This window comes from Miniopterus natalensis, chromosome 12 (genome assembly GCF_054644295.1).
Source record: "Miniopterus natalensis isolate mMinNat1 chromosome 12, mMinNat1.hap1, whole genome shotgun sequence".
Lineage (NCBI taxonomy): Eukaryota > Metazoa > Chordata > Mammalia > Chiroptera > Miniopteridae > Miniopterus > Miniopterus natalensis.
The window spans coordinates 20,374,091-20,395,468 of NC_142092.1; the positions used below are offsets into that span (position 1 = coordinate 20,374,091).

A 21,378-nucleotide genomic window follows, 5' to 3' on the forward strand; every position below is an offset into this window, starting at 1 on the left:
GCTCCTGCACCACCCCCTACTGGGGATTGAACCCACAACCCGGGGAATGTTGACTTGGCCAGGAACCGAACCTCGATCTCCTGGATCATAGGTTCATGATCAACTGCTGAGCCATGCCAGCCAGCCTATAGTTTTTTTGTTATTGTTGTTTCTCAAAGGCACACTCAAAGGGTGGTCTCGGCAGGCACCAGGGCCCCGCTGGGAGGTGTCCTACTCCGCAGGGTCAGCCCCTGCACAGCGGCTCATCTGCTGTGATCATGGCCAGTCCTCCCAGACACCCTGGGCGTCAACCCCAGCCACTGACATGCCAACACCAATCCAGGCTCAGCCACAACCCACACAAGAGACCCCTGGAGCACCCGGCTCAGGGAGACTGTGCCACCCTGCCAAGAAGGAGTGGCTATTAGAAAACATATTTTTGTTTCTTTATTTGCTTTTCTCTCCTACAGTCTATGTGTTTGATCTTAGAGCCTCGGTGCCTAGCAAAGTGCCTGGTGTACTGCTAGCTCTCCACAATCATTTACTGAGAAAAGAAGACACAGAGAAAGAAAGGGTCAAAGGAAGAGGGAAGGAGTAGAACAGAAGGAAATACTATAAGAATAATTTCAGGCCACGAAGAATTGTTGGCCTTGTATTTGCTCTAATTTTTGAACCCTGAAACTGGATTAAGATCTTCCTATAATAAACCAAAGATGAAAAGTTTAAAATGAAACTAAATAGCTACCAAAGGAAAGAAATGTTGGCTCTTTGCTGTGAACATGTTTATTTTCACATATTTACTCAAAATTGTATTTGTCACTGCAATGTGTTTGGTCCCTCTGGAAGCTGGCGAGGGGCGAGGGCCAGGGATTGCTGCCTTTGGCTTGAGATCCACGAGCAGGAAGGACATGCACTTTCTAACACACACACACATGCCATAAGGTTTGCAAATGATCCTACATTTGCTCAGTAGCCAAAAGAGGCAAAGAATGAGAGTAAAAACAAATGTGTTTTAGCAACATCAAGTCCAACTTTTCCATCTTCCCCATGAGGAAAATGTATATTATGAAACTCTAGGACTCTCACAACCTCACCCCATACAACCCTGGAGCTGGGAATTTATGAATTATTTTGGCTAGAGACAAAAGTTCTTCAACCCGCCCATATCGTCCAGATGTCCATTGCAAAATGGGAGCCTGGAGAATCTCATTTTTCTTTAAAACCATTCATATTAAGAGCAACTTTTGTTCCTCTCCCTATCTAGCAGCAGATGGGTTTTGAATGCAAATGTGGAGAAGAAAGATTCCCTCTCTCTCAGGGTCACACATTCCATTTCAGAGTTGAAGGGCACCTTAGACATTTGTTCAATATAAATATTTACTAAACACCTACTCTGTTCTAGGCACTGCCCACTTGAACAGTGAGTCTTACACCAAAGCCCAGAGGTAGAGATTGGCTCTGCAGCTATTCGAGGTTGGCATAGGTAGTTATGGGCTTTGGCTGGAGATCACACATAAATACAGTATTACTTAGCATTCTATACTTATTCTTTCTGCCTCCAGGTAAAGCACCCACCCCCTAATGTATGCAATTCTGGTATCCATCTTTTTTTTGCTCTTAATATCTAGTGTCCCTTCAATTTTTAATTTCAATCTTCCCCGCACCCCACCCTCCACACAGTATCTCCCAGCTTAGTGGCTGAAATCAAGCAAAACAGTTAGGGTTAGATAAACTTTCATCATCTATTGTACAAATATGGGCTCAAAAGAAAAAAAATAACAGAATTCAAGTAGTATTAGGAATTCTTTCTTTTTTAGGGGGCAGGGGCAATGACAGATGCTGAATTGAAGGTGGAAAGTTAAACTTCTCTCTGTGGAGAAGATATTTAATAAATCTGAGGAGAAATGAATATCAGAGAATTTGCATAAAACACCCAGTTACGGGGCATTAACTTGATCACGTACTAACAACATGGAGGCTTAAAGGGTTATAAATAGGGGTGCACAAAAGTAGGTTTACAGTTGTAATACAAACAATACAATAATTAATAAGTAAATAATAATACAAGAATAAACGCTGTGTTTCACATACTCACCCCTGTAAATCTACTTTTGCTCACCTATGTTTATAGGCTTAATAATGGAATGCAAGAAAGGGTCAGAAATCACTTAGTCCACTCGCCACTTTGGGTAGGACTGATCTTGACTAATACTAGATGACTGGATAACTACTCAGGAAAGTCATTGCCTTGGCTCACAGTAGCACAGGGGCAATCATCACTTCTGTGTACTGACATGCGGTGCCCATGATGCAGACTGGATCATTTCATAGAACATAAAGGCATTTAAACATAAAGATAGTTTTTATCAGAAAATTCCTTCTTTTCTTCATTATCCCAACCTCTAAATTTCCAGAGAACTGGAGATAAACCTCACCATTTCACTCTTATCTCCTTTAATAGAGCAGCAGTTCTTCTATTAGATACACATTTAAATAATTTGGAGAGGTTTTGAAAAATTATTGATGTCAGGGCTTTAACCCCAGAGATTCTAATTTAACTGGTTTTCACTGGGGCCCAGATATTTATATTGATTTTTTAAAAAGCTTTTCAGGTGATTCTATAGTACAGCTAGGGTTAGGAATCACTGCTATAGGTATATTACCTATTTAGAGAGCTGGATGAAACTCTTAGTTCTTAAAATATCTTGCAACTATAATTAGTAGAAATTCAGAAAAATCTATAAAAACGTCATAGTTCGGCAAATTCCCAAGAGGAGAAACTTGCCCCTTGGGCTTTTTATCCTTAGATAACTGGGAACTTGCCTAATGCACAGATGTTCAATAAACATTAAGGGAATAAACAAAAATTAAGACAATTCAGTGTTGGAAAGTTATGTGTTTCTAGGAATTTGCCCATTTTTTTTCTAGGTGATCCAATTTGTTGGTATATAATTATTACAATAGTCATTTGTGATCCTTCTAATTTCTGAGTTATCTATTGTTATATTTCCTTTTACATTTCTGATTTTATTTATTTGCACCTTTTCTGTTTTTTTCTTAATCTAGCCAAGGATTTGTTAATTTTGTTTATCTTTTCACAAAACCCCAACTCTTAGTTTAGTTGATTTTAAACATTTTTCTAAACTTTATTTGATTCTGCTCTAATCTTTATTTTCTTCCATCTGTTAATTCTACTAAATTTAAAAAAAATACCAATATTTCTTAACCTCTTTCAAAAAATACAAGAAGAGGAAACACTTCTAATTTTATGAAGCCAGTATCACTCTGATACCAAAATCAGACAAAGACTCTACAAGAATAGAAAAGTATAGGCCAATATCCCTGAAGAACATGTATGCAAAAATCTTTAATAAAATCCTAGCAAACTGAATTCAACAGCACATTAAAAGAATTATACACCATGACCAACAGGATTTATCCTTGCGATGCAAGGATAATATAACACATGCAAATCAATCGATGTGATGCACCACAGTAATAGAATAAAAGATAAAAAACACATGATCATATCACTAGATGCAGAAAAAGCAGTTGACAAAATTCAGGAGTCCTAGACGGAGCAATTAGACAAGAAAAAGGAATAAAGTTATAAAAATTGAAAAGGAAAAAATAAAATCACCTCTGCAAATGACATGATCATTAATAGAAAATCATAATGACTCAACAACAACAAAAAATCCTGTTAGAACTAATAAATAAATTCAATGAATTTGCAGGATAAAAAGTTAACATAAAAATTCGTGGCATTTCTATAGAGTGAAAACAAACTACCTGAAAAGGAAATTAAGAAAGCAATTCCATTTACAATTGCATAAAAAATACTTAAAAATAAACTTCTTGAGATGAAAGACTTATACCCTGAAAACTATAAAACATTGATGAAGGAAATTAAAGAAGACACATAAATAGAAATAGATACCATGTTCATGGATTGTAAGAGTTAATATTATTAAAATGTCCATACTCCCAAAGTGATCTATGGATTCTATGCACTCTCTATCAAAATCCCAATGACATTATTTACAGAAATAGAAAAAACAATCCTAAAATTCATATGAAACCCCAAAAGATCCCAAATAGCCAAACCAATCCAGAGAAAGAAGAATAAAACTGAAGGCATCACACTTCTTAATTTCAAACTAAGTTACCAAGTTACAGTATCAAAACAGTATGGTATTGCATAGAAACAGACATACGGATCAGTGAAGCGGGATAGAGTCCAGAAATATGTTTAGGTTAACTCATTTGTAACCATTAAAATCTTTGTTAAGGGTGTCAAGAATTCACAATATGAAAGGATAGCCTCTTCAATAGATGATGTCAGGAAAACTAGATATCTATATGCAGAAGTATGAAATTGGGCCCTTATCTCACACCAAGTACCAAAATGAACTAAAACTAGATTAAAGATTAAATATAAGACCTCAAACTGAAAACTACTAGAAGAAAACAGGGGAAAAGCTCCTTGACATTGGTCTTGGCAATAGTTTTTAGGTTACGACACTCACTAAAAGCATCGGCAGCAAAAGCAAAAATAGAAAAGCAGAACTAGATCAAACCAAAATATCCTGTACAGCAAAGGAAACACTCAACAGGGAGAAAAGGCAGGATGCATAATGGAAGAAAATATCTTTGCAAACCATACATCAATAAGGGCTTAATTTCCGAAATATAAAAGAAACTCCAACTCAATTATAAAAAATTAAATAATTCAATAAAAATTGGCTAAGGACCTGAGTAGATATTTCCTAAATATGACATATGGCCAATACACACACGAAAAGGTGGCCAATGCCACTAATCATCAGGAAAATGCAAATCCAAAACCACAATGATATAGCTCATACCTGTTAGAATGGCTATTACTGAAAGACAAAAGGTAACAAATGTTGGCGAGAATGTAGAGAAAAGGAACCCTTGTACACTGGTGGTGGAGATGTAAATTGGTAACGGCATTATGGAAAACAATATGGAGGTTCCCCACAAAACTAAAAATATAACTATTATATGATCTAGCAACCTCACTTCTGGGAATATATACCCAAAGGAAATGAAATCTCGATCTCAATGAATATCTGCACTCATTTCACTGCAACATTATTCATAATAGCCAAGACATGGAGACAACCTAATTGTATCTTGACAATAGATGGATGAATAAAGAATATTTGCAGGGGTGTGTGTGTGTGTGTGTGTGTGTGTGTGTGTGTGTGGTAGAGAGAGAGAGAGAGAGAGAGAGAGAGAGAGAGGAATATTATTTAGTCTTAACAAAAAAGAAAATCCTGCCACTTGTGATAATATGGAGGAATCTGGAAAGCATTATGCTAAATAAAATAAGCCAGACAAACACACAAAAAATACTGCATAATCTCATTATATGTGGAACCTAAAATCGTGAAATTCATAGAAACAGAGAGTAGAATGGTGGTTTGTCAGAGGCAGAGGATAGGGGGAAATGAGGAGATGCTAGTCAAAGGGTACAAAGTTTCAGTTATGCAAGATGAAAGAGTTCTTGAGATCTAATATATGGCATGGTGACAATAGTTAACAATACTGTATTGTATACTTGAAATTTGCTAAGAAAAGAGATTTTAAATTAATTTTTTTCAATACACATTCACACACACACAGGCACTATGTAGCGGTGATAGATAAATTATTTAGCTCGATTGAGGTGATCTTTTCAAAATGTATACATATATCAAAACATTAACTTGTACACCTTAAATATATATTTTTTACATTTCAAAGATATCACAATAAAGTAGTAAAAGGGAAAATTTTTTTTGAAGAAATAAAAACTTCAGAAAGGCAATTGAACTAACCAAATAAGGAATGTTTAAATAAACAGAAAGAGACAGCCAATAGTTACAGAATCCCAATATGGCTAGTAAAGGTTATGGACACCAAACACATTTTCAACCATCTTTTATTCCAACAAACAGGTTTATGGGATAGACCAAGCCATAAATTGGTCCCAAACATTCAGTCACTGGCCTTACTGGATTCTCTTCCTTGAAAGGAGATCAGGTCTTGGAACAAAACATTCCTCTAAGATATATGACCTGGAATATTAGAAGTCTTAGTAATACATTTGGACTAGGCTTTGACCCAAAAAGTAAAAGGAAGGCAACCGCAAACTCTCAAACATAAATTCCAAAATGTGAAGCCTCCTTTAACACAATGAAAAGACCACCTCATATAAAAGACATGAGTAGTCGGACCCACTCTGAACTTGTATATCTTTCCTTTAAACAAAAACTCAAACATTTCCAAGGAAAACAAGGTTGATAACATTGCAATACTAGATGAAGAAAAACAGATAAATCCTGCTTTGGGGCTCACTTGAACTGAAAGTTCTAAAACGTCTTGAAACAAGTCTTAATTAGATGTTATGACAGAGATGAGATAACAAAAAAAATATTTGTTTAAGAAGCTAGATCTTAACATCAAATTTTTTCTTTTGGTATTTATTATTATATGGTATAGAAATTAATTGCAAACTAAAGTTTATGTTAGTGTTATGTATCAATATTTTTATTGGAGAAAAATTGTTTGCAATAAAAAAAATCAGAGAGGTTAGCCTACATTCCCTTAGTTCAATTATTATGAAATGAGGTGGTTAGAATGATCTTCCCCATTCCTGTGAGATAAGACTTCTTGACGTTATTTATTTTATTTTTTCTGTGTTTATATTGACACCACTGTGGCAGCCATATCCCTTTGGAATAATGTCATAATCTTACTTTTTTAGGCACCTCCATAGTGCGGTGTTTTTTATCTTCTGTGTATCCAATAATTTTATTCAACACAAAAATTTTTTATTCAATTCAAAATTTATTAACTTTTAAAAAGTGCTTTCATATTTTCTAGGTAGGCTGTTTTTTGCTCTTTGGGTATATGTGAAGTTGACAAGCCCTTCATCTAATCCATTGGGATTTAACAGAATATTTATATTTTAATGTATTAATTTATTAATCCATACTATTAACTAATATGCAGATTAATTTGGCATTTCAGAAAGTTAAAAAAGGTCATAAAATACCTTTAAATCTTCTTCAGCCACCAATGCAATGGTTTGACATCACATTTAAGAGCATCCAGCTATCTGACCCATTGCCATTTCAGATAAGGAGCAGTTTCCCCCTTTGACCTCGGTCTTGGCATAGACCTGCTACAGTGGTATATATCACATCAAAACACACTGTTCTTAAGAGCCTTATGCATCTGGAAATCCTTACGGGCAGAACTAAATTAACTGGCTGAAGACAAACCTAGAGCTCTCAGAGACAGATCTTCAGTATCAAATTTTTAAAAATATGCTTAACTAATTTAGGTTGAAGAAGGACTGTTTCCACTAAAGAACACACACTAGGTAGGTCAACTAGAAAAATGAATTTGCTGAAACTATTATTTCAGAGTATTTAGTGGGAAAGGGGAAGAAGAAGCAGCTCTTCCAGTATTGGGTACATTATTTAATTCACTTGAAATAAAATAAAGAACCATCATAAAGTACAAGTAGGTATAATCTGTTTTCTAATTTAAAAATAAGGTAAAAGCAGACATTATGTACCACTTGGTGATACAAGATTAGCAAGAGCTGAATCAGCAGAGTTACTCAGTAAAACATAATGCTACAGAAATTAGTAAATGCTGTAGATATGTTTACACAGTGCCTTCCTTTAGTGCTCAAACCAGGGTTGTAGGTAAAGATGATTATCAATGCTCCAGTACCAGAAGCGGAAAATCAAGCACTGCTTACTTTCTGGGACCCTCAGAAAAACGATGGGGAGAAGCCAAGGAAAGATTTCTGCTCAGTATCTCCCTGGGTCAGTGGTTTCCCCCCAGCATTAAGCACTGCCCGTTGAGAGTGAAGGATTTAATATTTAATGCTTGTCTGTATTTTCACTGCTTTGCCTCCACTGTTTTTTTTTTTTTTTTTTTTTTATCCCTGTATACATCAAACAATCACTCAGAGAATATGTTCTCTGCCTAGAAGGTTAACCAAGCCGCCTTACAAGCTCCCTATCCATCAGGAAACATAACTAACTCCAGAAGTTGAGTAGTTATCTATTCAATAATACTGGGTATTTTAGCTCTCTTTACAGTTCTATCATGTTGGGAATAGAATAATTATTAGCTGATAGACTTAAAAATATTAGGACTAAATGTGACCTAAGAGAGCATATGACCAGGGCTAAGAAATTGGCCTGGCAGGTTAATTCAGCAGGTGGATGGGATTTATTTGGGCTGAATTTGAATGCTTACCAACAGGCTACTACACACACATTCCAGTCACCTGCTGGGGGAGGGGGGTCTAAGAACACATACATTCATAGCCTCTGATCTTTCCCAAGAGTATAAGGTGACTGAATTGAATTCAGCTGCCTAAATCTAAGGTAGAGGAGATGAGAGAAAAACCATTAAGTTTGTTAGCCTTAAAAAAATAAAAAAGAAAGCCATAGACCATCCATGGTAGAGTGTAAAAGTGTTCCCGACCCTTCACCCTCCCTACATGGCATGCTTTTCTATGTAACAATTTTGGTTTCTCACTTTGACTCTAGGCTTGGCCAGGTGACTTACTTTGGCCAATGTGCATGTTTAAAAAATCATAACAGGATTATGTATCTGTGCTCCAGCACATATTTTGACACCATTCTTCAATAGGGTTGTGTGGTGAGGTCAGTATGTGCTCAGCTGTATTGTTCTGGTTCTCTTGAGAAAAATGACACACACTTCAATTCAGCCATTCAGTCTGTTCTTTTAATACTTCTTTATGGTTCTTGCTAGATTTGGAAATACCAAGGGTTTGGAGGCTCCCCCCTTCATCAAGTCCCTAAAGAATGGGTGGTTCACTCCTCTCCCCATTTTACAGCTTCCTTTCCAGCCCAGTATGTATTTACTGAATGTATTTGAAAGTCAATTAGAGATATGTATTCTATACATTTATAATTTTAGAATTAATATTCTACTTTTGCAATTCACTATAAGTAGATGACAACTGATATCTTCCATAGTATTGTAATAAAAATCTTAACAACTGGAGTCTTAATTTACCACATGACAAAAATGGTATTTTTAAACCTCACATAACACCAATACTTGGTAAAACGCTGAATGACAGAATTTTACTTGTGATATTAATTTATTCCTTAAGTGGCTTCTTCTCAGCCTCTCACTCAATAAAAGATTCTCACAGTGTAACATTCACTGAGCCAACATGACAGTTCCCATGCATTTCTCACTAGCTTTGTGAGACACATGTTTTGGCTCATCCCTAAAGAACACTGAAGCACGCTAATTTGAAAGAACTGCATAATAGGGACATTCCAAATTTGTACATTTTGGCTTTACTGATGGATGTTTATTATCAGTTATGCCTCAGTGCTATCACCACGTAGCATTGTGCAGTGCAGATTTAGGACGTGTGCGATGTTCAAGATTAAGAGCATAGGTGAAGCACAAAAATGAAAGGTCTACTCTTATCAGCTTGGGGATCTGGTTTGATTATGAAGCTGGCCTCCAAAGAAGAGAAACAAACTTGGATACAATCCAACAGACCCATCTTCAGTACAGACCCAAACATCAGAATAGCTAAATACCAGAATTGCTCTGGTTTCTTGCAAGACATGCCCTTTGGCTATTTTTTTCCAGGGTATACCACTGAGACCTGTGTCTGGAACCAAAATGGTCTAAAGTTATCAATACACCCACTGAAGAAACATCTGTTGAACTCCTAATATCTGTCAGACCCTGGGCAGGCCTGGGGAATACAGAAGGAATGACTCAGACCCTGACTTCGAGAAGTCCTCACTCTTATTAGAATAAGTTGCCATTTTCCTAACCTTACATCTCACCACTTTCTGCAGTTTATGAAAAGTCTAGAAGTATCAGAGGTGTATATTTTTTTCTTCTTTTGTTTCATGTTTTATAATATGCAATAATTTTGATCAAACCACTTACTTGCCACATATAACACTTTTCACTGCGAAATAAAATCTTTCATTGAAAAATATTACCAGGGTACTTTAAATTTTATAGTTTGGAGAAAAATCTAGTCATAGGCCACACAACTCAAGAAGTAGCTATGAACTACTATAAGTAAAGCCTTTCCACTGAAACACCTTAGGCCTTTTCTTTGCAGCTGAGAAACCATTAGTTAACCACTCTCATTTCCACCTTTGTCATCACTTTCACTCTTCATGCTCCGATTCCCACTGCATGTCCATTCTTCCAAATCTTCTTACAATCCAAACCCATCCTTCATTAAACTGAATGACCTTAGGAAACTTTTGGTCATTCTAACATCTAAAAAAACTTGCCATTCATTGGCAAAGGACTTGGTAACACTGGAATCCAACATGAACCTTATTAATGTTCATACTGTTGTTATTGGTGTCTCCATAATTGTTAGCATGGTTCAAAAAGTATAATATATTATGGAGCTAAAGGTACCAGATCCATTTCTATTAATAAGTTCTCCTAGTTCTAACATGAAAACACATAACAAAATTTGCTTGGTAAATGACAAGTTCTATATAGCTTAATACATGAGTATATCAACATCTAGCTGAAGATAGACATTTTAATTACATGTACCTTCCTTTCATTCCTTCATCTGGATTTGATTGCAACAAAGTGCTCTGCATAACCCCAACCACAAGAGTCGGTCGCGAACCTGCTACCTCGGCACCTTACAAAAGCCCCTGGTGGGGACAGGACTTACTTGCTGCTGAGACAGCGCCTTAGTGAATAGGAGGCCCCTCCACCGCAGGTGCGTGAACACTCGCTCCATGAGCCCCAGGCGTCCCACAGGCTGTCCCTGTCCTCCTCAGAGCGAGTTGTCCTGGAGCTCTGTGAGAAACAAGAGGATGGTCAGTATCACGTCCCCAGTGAACCTTGAGACACATGTCCTAAGATGGTGGTGGCCTATCTGACCATGGTGGGCTTTCCGGGGCTGAAAGCATGCATCGGATCCTTTCTAATTTAATAAGGTATATATGTCAGGGGAAAATAATATTTAAGCTTAAAGACCCTAGGCAATGACTAAAGGGGGCAAGGGATTGCACTAAGAGAGCAAATGGAAAAGGGGGCCAAAAACAGGAATCTGGGTGAGTGGAAGGTAAATTGCAATAAAGTCACAGTTTTGGCCAGAGTTCCTGCGTCTACTCTTTGTCTCTTAGTGAAGAGAAGTTTCACTCTCAGGGATGCTCCTGCTCCGAGGAGCTCGACATGTGCATACCAGCACTGCCTTTCCGAACAACGCTTTATGCAACTGACAATTCTCAGTTTTCAGATTTGCTCATTAAAGTAACTGCATGAAGTAACTTCAGTAGAGATTGGCTTTAGACAGCTCGACACGCTTGTTACTGCCAGGCTTCCCAGTGGAAACTGCATTTACTGTAAGGAAAGTCATTACGTACAGACATGATGTTGAGCTTCACGTTTCTTATACAGAAGAGCCAAAGATAAAATCTACACCATAGTTAACAGGACAGGCTCTGGAGTTAGAGACTGTCTGTTTGGATATGAATTCTGTTTTTTACTCTGTGTCCTTGAACAATTACCTTAATACCTCCTCACACTTCAATTTCTCATTCTATAGAATAGAAATAATGTTTTAACGATGCTATCTCACCTGCACACACACACCATATAGAAGGACTAGCTAAATGAACTTAGCCTAGGAATAGTTCCAGAGTAAAGCAGGAACAAGTATTACCTGTAATCACTATGTTATTATCAATTGAGACTATCTCATATATGTATTTATATAGTTATATTAGTCTTCTGGGTTGCAATAACAAAATACCAGACTGGCTAGCTTAAAAACAACAGAAATTAATTTTCTCAGAGTTTGGGGAGCTAAAAGTCTGAGGCCAGGGTGCCAGCATGGTTAGTCCCTGGTGAGAGCTCTCCCCTTGGGCTGCAGAAGGCTGCCTTCTCACTGTGTGCTCACATCATCTCCGCCTGGAGTTTGCAAGGAAAGAGTGTAAACTCGCTGGTGTCTCTTCTGATGAGGGCTCTAATCCTATCATGAGGGCCCCACCCTCATGACCTCATCTAACCCCAATTACCTCCCAAAGGCCCCATCTCCAAATATTATCGTATCATCGAATGGGGAGGTGGTGGGGGGAATGGGACACAACTCAATCCTTAGCAATAGTTCCACAAATAGTTAATATAAATTGTGGCCAAGTTATTTCACTGGATAAAGTAAATGTGATAGCTGAGCATTTAAGGTGATATTTTCTCATGTCAATCAAAGACATACATACGACAAATAATACATTTTAAAACTATATTTGTAAAAAACAATCCCTTAAGAAAATGCGCATGTTAGGCAATATGACCACCTCATGTTCTGTTTTCCCCCTGAAGAGAGAGCACAGGCAGTGAAGAATACCAGGGAAGCAGGGGACAGGAGCGACGCTAGGGTAACGGCTCACAAAGCATGTGAAAACCTGAGATGATATAAGGCAAGTGCGAGCACATAGTAGGCTCACAAACGGTAGCTCTTATTAGCATTTCTAAATTACTTTCTCATGCGCTACCTAGGATGTATCATCCAAACAGGAGTGGACTCTGGAAAAGAAAAGAACATCCTCTCGTCCCCAGAAAGCTATTTATTTTGCAGTAATAGATTCTTTATAAATCAGTTGCTATGGGGCTCAGCTGTCAAACTGATGACTTCTTGGAAGTTTTAAAACTGGTACAAATTGTCAGAAACCTGGCCTCAGAGCGCTGTACCAAGGGTTGGCTAATCAGTGCGTGTTTTATTTAGATTCTTAAGTCATTTGAAAGGGCAGAGGGATAGAGAGTGGCTGAGAACCGGGAGTGTGGGCCTGCTTAGCTGGGGGTGGAACACTGGCCCCAGGGTGCCCTAGCTGAGGCCTCTTTACAATTCAGGTGGTTTTCCTATCATAAAATGGGGGTGATGAAGATGCCCACATCACTGAGACATAGTGAGGGTTAAAATAGTTAATATGTAAAAAGCACACAAAGTGGAAACAACCCAAATGTCATGGGTAGGTGAATGAATAAACAAGCTGTGGTATAAACGTATACTGGAATATCATTCAACCTTAAAAAAGGAAGGGAGTTCTGACACATGCTACAACATGATTGAAGTTTTGTTCACATTAGGCTAAGTGAAATAAGACCAACACTAAAGACAAATATTGTACGACTCCACTTATATGAGGTACCTAGAGCAGTCAAACTCATAGAGACAAGAGCTAGAATGGCCAGGGGCTGGAGACAGGAAGAAAGGAGATGGACACAGAGTTTCAGTTTGAGGAGATAAAAATAATTCTGGAGATAGAGGGTCTTGATGGATGCACAACAATGTGAATATACTTAATGCCACTGAACTGTACACAACATGATTAAAACGGTAACCTTCATATTACGCATATTATACCATAATAAAAAAGTAAGTACAGACATACATTTCAAAAAGCTCATAGAGACTAAATAATAAACACTGTATAAGCATTAGATGCTATTATGGCTAACATTATTATTTAAAGTTACTTATTAACATTATTTATAAACATATACAGACCCAGAAAGGTTCCAGGAGGTATACTGAGACGGTAAAAGTGTTTTTCTTTCTTTTTTTTCCTGTTGAGTTCAGTTGAGACACTGCACTCTTAAAGGTGTCATCTCCCTGAAAACCCTGACTCCCACAGCAGAACCTCCCAGTGACCTGCACATTGCTTGGCCTGGTAATACGACCTGCCAGTAGTTTGAGGTGGCACAGAATGGGTAACAGAAACACACTGGTTATTACAAAGCCCGTCCTTTCTAAAGGAAGTATTTATTGAGGTTTAGGATTAATAAAGTCAGTCTCTAATCATGGCAATGTGGGGTACTCTGTTTCCAGAGCTTAATTAAATAGTGAGACCAAAAAGCTCTTTGCCATTGAAGTAGACCAAGCCTCTTCTCCACACACCCATTAAATTCTTCCTCAGATATTAAAAAAGTTCAAACTGCATCTCCTGGCTCCCTTGCTGTTTGCGATGTGTAACTGGACGATGGTTCTGTTGAGAGAGTACTTGCCTGACGCAGTAACTATCTGTGTGACAGACACACATTGTATAATCCAGTTTCTTTCATTTTATTAAAATTAAATATTACTGAGATGAAAACCAGCATCACAAATGCTGGGATTCGTGAAGTAATTAAAATGAACAGGATGAGTGATACTATCCAATTACTACAACTGCAAAAAAAAAAAAAAATTCCACATGAGGCTTTCCCATGTGAACTTCATTTCCATGTGAGATAAGAACACCAGAATGCCAAATCCTGGGGCGGCGTGTTAGGGGGCGTTCTCTCCGGCTGTTCTGTGGATACGATATTTAGGAAATAATGTATAATTGAGATTTTGTTTCTCTAGAGGGGCAAATTGTTTTGATTTCAGTGCGAAAGTGGCTTGATTTTTTTTCACACCCTGTTTAAAGAGGCACTACAATGGCTCTAAGGTGAGCTCTCACTGCCTAAACATCTCACCTCATCACAAGTCACAAGTTGCAACACAACTAGACTTACCAAGTGCCCACACTTCTCTAAAAGAGATTGTACACTAACCCAGAAGTGAGTCATGGACCTATTTCTCGAACTGGAACTAACAATTCCTTTCAACTGAATCCATGTTCAATGTTAGAGAATGTAAATTGATTTTCCTCTTCTTTAACTGTGCCAGATTTTTACATCTATAACCCAGAATGACATTTCAGTAATGCCTTTCAGATCATTTAAGACCTAACAGACAATACTGGGGTGAAGGCCTTGGGCAAGGTTGAGGGGGTCAATAGGGGAAAAAAAGGGGACATCTGTAATACTTTCAATAATACAGACGAATTTAAAAAAAATAAAAGTACTTGCTTATTACAGTTTTTAAAAGGGCCTTCGATATAAACAATGCTTGTGGCTCTCCAGGTGGGACGCATGCTTGTTTCTCTCTTTCTTTGGAATGTGCAGTCCTCTTCATTCTACAGTAGCATTTTTTAAAAGTGTGAATTTTGAATTGCATCGAATCCTTCCCTTGAGTTATTCAATTTAGAAAAAGTCTATTTCTAGATTTTGGGTCTCACATGATGATCTTTGAATGTATCACTGATGACGACTTCTAAATCTACTACTTGCTAAAAACTCAACGACCCAGTTCCATCCATTCATTGCCCCTGGTCACTTAAGTGGCTCTACCCCTCAGCCAGTGCCAACTGCATGCAATATACAGGCATGCCTCGTTTTATTGTGCTTTCATTGCCCTTCACAGATGTGGGTTTTTTTTGCAAATGGAAGACAAGACCCTCCACCAGCAAGAAGATTACAACTTACTTTATCGCCATATCCCCTTTATTGCTATGGTCTGGAACTGAACCTGCAATATCTCGGAGGTATGCCTGTAGATTGTGGCCACAGGTCATTAAATACCTCCTAGGAATATTAGAAGAAGATTAAAAGAGCTTCTCTAAATCCACCAACCTCAGAATGGTGTCATTTTCTCACTATTACTGGCTTATCTAAATGTGGTTTTCATCTGATAGTTTTGTGGTTGATTTCAGAGCCAAATGCAGCAACCAAGTCTCAGGTGATCAACTTCAAGCCTGACAGCTACAAGTAGTTAAACACTTTGAGTAATGACATGCAGCAATAGTTTCCCTGCACCTCACTGCCCAGCAGACACTTAACCTTAGAATGACCTCCTATGAGCCACTTTATCCAGAAACCGCTTTCACTGGAACCTGGACAGGTTATCAAGGACTTATGAAAGATGTTGTAGGATGAAGCACAAATTAGCAATAAAAAGACTCTAGAGTTATATCTGCTCAGGCATACACACACACATACGCAGAGTACTTGGAAAATATTTTTTCCAAATGTAAGAAGAGGTCAAGCTATATAGAACTAAATGAAAACGAAAGTAGGTGCTGAGGAAATGGATGATAGGTTTTGTAAAATTGAAATCATACAACGGATGAAGTTATGTTATAAGCAAAGTGTTTTTCAGACATCAACAGATCCTCAAAGGTAGCAAATGGATTATGGGACGAGGCAAAGAACGGTTCTCACTGTTTCAAGATCAGCAAGAAGGCACTTGCGTCTCTGGTTTTTCTCTCCTCCCAGACAGACAGCATTTAGCTTAAGCCATCTGGAGCTGTGTATGTGACTGTATAAAATGGATGTCACACACCTCTAAATTAAAAAGAGGGGCGAGTCCTCCGGTGATGAGAGAACCGTGTTTCCTGTGGTGTGCCATGCAAAGTGGAGAAATCTACACACAGAAACATCCTGTCCACGGACCAAGTTTTGGAAATGAATTTGCAGATTCCATTTTTAGTTCCCCTACACACATCGGGTCTCTATAAATCTTATCTAATCCTTGGCTTCTATAACAACTTGGAAGACTGGTTCTGCCGCCAACTGTACGTGGCAGGGGTTGTGATTCCCTGCTCCTGAGAGCTTACAGACGTTAAGCAGTAACTGGGCTCTTGTAAAAGTCCATTAGCGTTTTGATGTACTTTCTTAAAGAGCAGAGTGTGTGTGGATACTGAGGCATGAGCCTTCCCAGATATTTGCTGCTGGCTTTGCTGGGGAAATTCGGATCATCTGGTTCTTATCACAGCTGCACTGCTGGGGGATATGATGAACTGCCAGTGACACAGCGCACGGTCTTTCAGAGGCCACTGCCTGAAGCCTGTCCCCTGCTACTGAGGAGAAAAGTCAATCCTGTAACATGGTGTAAAAGCTATCTGGGCAAGGAAGGCCTTTCGGGTACCTGTCTTCCTTTTCCTTTCACTGTGCCTACACACACACACACACACATGCACACACACACGGGCATACCCCTTTCATGTTCCTGTTAGGGAGCCTATTTTGCACCTAAACCTGGAGGGTTGGTGAGGAGGGAAAAATGCTGGGATTTACTAAGTATCTATGTGCCAGGAAGTGTGCCAGAATTTACACAAATGATCATATGTAATATTCACAATGAGCCGTGTCAAGTTAGAAATTTTTCCCCTTGCTTTACAAATAAGAGGACCGAGGCTCACAGAAGTTGAACAACCAGCATCTTGGCGCAGGAGAAAGGGCACAGTCTGGGAGTCGGACAGACTTTACTAGTCATACACTAGTGAACTTGACTTAGGCACACTGTCAGATCTCTTCGAGCCAGTTTCTTCATCTGTAAAATGGGGACATTGATACTTTTCTTACTAGGGTGAGAGATTATGAAGATTAACAGAGAGAACATATGTAAAGTACCTTGTGGAGTTTCTGGCATGTTAGTGTTCATTGTTTTATCTCTCTACTCATGCTACAAATGCACATACATATGCACATACGCACATGTGCGCACATGCACACACACTGCCTGCTACACAGCTAGTACCTGGTAGAGCCAGGTTTTTAACACATATCTGACAATCCTTTGTGCTGCTCAGCTTCAAATTTTCACCTTCCTTTGCATTTTAAACAGTATTTATCAGTGCATAATATTTTTTATAGAACAACTACTAACGTTGCTGCTTTTCTTTTAAAAAATTACTTTGTCCTGAGAATTCTTTCCCAATCTAGGAATGACAACTTGGAAATGGAATTAAGACAGCTTCATAATTTTTTAGAAAACCAAAACCTGAGTCAGCTCAATGTCAAATGCTTCAGTAAGATTTTCACTTCAGAATGATGATAACTTGATTTTCCTATATTTTATCCAAGGGCAAGGCTGGATTACAGCTCATCTGGGGACTGCTGAGAAACCACTGGGTATCTGGAGAGCTCCACCAGAACGTAATTTCACAGCCAGTGGGATTAAAACCAGTAATTGCTAATATGAGCAAACATTAGTATTCAGGAAATTTGCAACTGGTAGTGGACTGTTTTGAGTCAGCTTATCTCAAGGAAAGGCATAGTAAAATATTCTATCACTGTCAGTTTCTGTTACTCTAAAAGCTAAACTTAGGCAATAGAAATACTCTGCTGTGTTGTAATACTAATAGGATATTAATATAAATATCAGTATGCATTTTTTCTCACAGAGATTTCAAACTCTAAGTTTGGATGAAAACATACGTATACATATGCATATATGTGTATACATATACACAGTTGTGTGTGGGGTATATCTTACAGACTATTTATCTATCTATCATCTATTGATACTGGAAGATTTAGAGATTTTATACTAGAAATAGACTGTCAGCCTGGTTGTCCTTTTCCAGTATAGTAATTTGCTTGATAATAACAACAATAACAGCTGAACTCATAAACCCAGGGGCTGCTCAATTAGAAGGTTGAAACCAGTATTTCCACTGCTTTCACAAAGGAAAATTGTACAATAGGAGAATTGTATCCTGTAGAAACTGCAATAATTTTTAACAATCACTTATTCCCAATTTAGCTCCTACTACCTCTTTTTTTATTTTTTATTTTTTGTTTTGTTTCTAATTTAGTGACCTGTGTGGCTGGTGATCATGAGGGATATGAGAGCCCAGAGAAGGAACTTGGGGAAAAATACTGAAGCTCCTACTATCTTAATAATTTGCTCAATCTGCAGTCATCTGCTATTGCATCCATGCATTATTAATTTACAAGATTTAGTACAGAATGAAGCTTAGAACAAGACTTTGTATAAAGTCTTAGAATAAAACTTAGAATAATCTCAGATTATCATTGTATGTAACAAATATCTTCCCAGTTAAGTTGGAAACTCCTTGAGGGAAGGGATGATGTTTCCTGTTTTTGAGCTCCCTACAGTTATCATTGCAATAATTCCTATGCATGTCATTTAAAAGAAAATAAAGAGGTCTGGACAAATACAGGGTGGGACACAGTTGTGCATACACAAAACACAGTTTATTCTCGTATTATTATTTATTAAATATTGTATTATTTTCCATACGGACAACTATAACCTACTTTTGCCCCACCTTGCATATAATAGATGGTGAAATGCTTTGGAAGTTTGTCGTTTATTTCTCAAAAATGTAGAGAGGATGTGGAATAAGCATGGGGCTGTGGTGGGGTGAGGGAGGCAAAAAAAGAGAGGGAGAGCGGGCAGGAGAGGTCTCCAGTTATTTGCAATCCCAAGTAGTTTCAAGTTCTGGGGCTTTCTTCTCTACTCCAGTTCTGATATGTCTCACCAACCCCCTCTTTCTTACTAGGAGATAAATTGTGTCCAAAAGCAATAGTTCTCTCAATGACCATATCTCTGGATCTTCAATAGATAACACTTCCCTCTAGTTTTACCCTGTAGCTGTAGCTGTAGCAGCGGCTTGACAACTGAAACAGTTTTACAGGTTTTGCAGTTTGGCAGGAAATCATTTGGAGGATTTACTTTGGTCCTAATATTTTTCCTTCCTCAATGTGAAACAAATCACCAAGACTCCCAGGAACCCAGAAGCACCGTGCTCGCCTCGGGTAGACTCACGCTGATCATCAACAGGTCTCTTCAGCATCTACACCCAGCTAAGCGCTCTGCTGCGGGAAGCCTTGTAAGTAGGGCCCGGATGGCAGCCAGGAAGCTGACTTGCTGCTTTGAAATGATTGTCCCCCATCCAGCTTTACCATTTTGAACAGCTCCTTCTTTGATTCTCAGTGTCTACTAGTAACTGTCTATCAGTTCCAGAGCTTGCTCTGCCTCTCGGCTTACAGGCGGACCTGTTTGTTGCTTTCTCATGAATGTTAAGGTCTAATACCTCAATGCTTATGTTTCTGTTTCTGCTCACTCCCCTGAGTCCAGCCTGGTGCTGTTTGGAAGATTGATAATTTAATGGGGGAAGTAAGATAAAGATAAACAACATATTTGACTGCTCCATAGCCTCTACCTTTAATCAGAAACCAAGTCTCATAAACTTCACTTTGAAAAGATTCTCTCTCCCATCCCCATCCTCTCCATCCTTACTTTCACTGCCTTAATTCTGTTTCTAGGATTTCATGCCTGGCATTTTGCAATAGGTTTTTCCATCTGGTTTTTTGACCTTCAGCTTCTCCTCCCACAAGTCTGTTCTCCACATTGCTGCCAGTTATCTTTCTAGAAGACAGAGCTAAACTGCTCACTCCCTAACAGACCTCTATGGTTTACTCCCTATAGCTGGTAGCACTGAGTAATGGATTCGGATGGGCTATGAGGACTCAGAAACTGTGCAACGCTTGGGCGTATGTGTTATTATAGTATTTCTGAAAAAAAGAGGAGTCATAGCTTTCATCAGATTTTCCAAAAAAGGTTAAGAACAACTGAGTATAGGTTAAAGTCCAAATTATTAGTGTGGCATACGACACCCTTCCTAACCGGCCCTGAAATCAACGTTCTAGACTCATTTCTGCTGCTCCTGATCACCCATGTCCTGTATACTCCAGTGACTGGGTACTGCTTAGCAAAGCAGCCTGCATGGGGACCTCTGATATTCTGTTCATGACCCTGCTATTGCCTAGATTTCCTTCCTCTCCATCTTCCTCGCATCCTTTTCCTTTCTTTGACTTGTGTGCTCCTGCTTCTGCTTTAAGATGCAGCTGCAGTCATCTAGTGAAACATTCTCTAATCTACAGGTAGAATCAATCACTGCCTCTCCTGTGTATTTTGAGCTAGGGCTTTATACACATGGCTGTTTTAGAATTTGTCAGCCATTGTACTGTAGTTACTTGTTTACACATCTATCCCCAGGAATAAACTGTGTGTTTCTTAGGGGCCATGACAAAGAAGTCCTCAGTGCCTTGTAGAGCACCAGCTATGTAATCAGTCCCAGTGCATAGTCACTGAGTGAATAATCCACACAGGCAGGCCAGAGCAAGCTGTAGTTGAGCATCTAATTCATAACTGCTGTCAGCTTTCACTCTCGAGAGTTCCCATGCACTCGGATCTTCTGAAGACAGAAAGGGGATATAGACAGATATAGATACAGATATGCAGATAGATACAGGCTATATAAGAATGGGACTGGAAGAGAAAAAATCAGACCCATGAAATCAAAACATCAGATTTTTGCTTATTTACATCTTTTTATTCCAGCTTTAAATTTGCCCAAATGTTTAAAGCTGAAAGATGATTATTAACCTGTCACATCTTGCCTTAATCTAGCCTAACCCAAGTCCTAGATGTCTATCTGCCAGGGAGCCCTCCTCACTGAGTAAACAATAGTCAGTTATTCTGCGACACTCAGGGAGCACGTGGAGAGGAGTGTGCTGCCACTGGGAGGGGAGGCAGATAGGTGGGTGAGGGAGCCCCGACTTAAGGCCATAGGCTGCTACCAATAAAAAAAGTGAAGATGATTATCAAACCCTATTTCCATGAATGCGAAAAATAAGTATAGAATAGATCATCATAGATCACAGAAAAAAATTAATGCTGAACAGAATTAATCAGGAAAAAAC

The 21,378-nt window shown here is 38.5% G+C and overlaps 1 protein-coding gene across 2 annotated transcripts in view; it reads right to left on the reverse strand.

Annotated features, from left to right (window-relative positions):
* The window catches only part of ADAMTSL1 (ADAMTS like 1), an 821,320-nt gene that overhangs the window by 326,362 nt on the left and 473,580 nt on the right, over nucleotides 1–21,378 (reverse strand). For both annotated transcript variants that reach the window (XM_087822640.1, XM_087822641.1), the window contains one exon: nucleotides 10,727–10,854. In XM_087822640.1, the coding sequence (XP_087678766.1) occupies nucleotides 10,727–10,854 (128 nt within the window). The remainder of the gene's footprint in view (nucleotides 1–10,726; nucleotides 10,855–21,378) is intronic.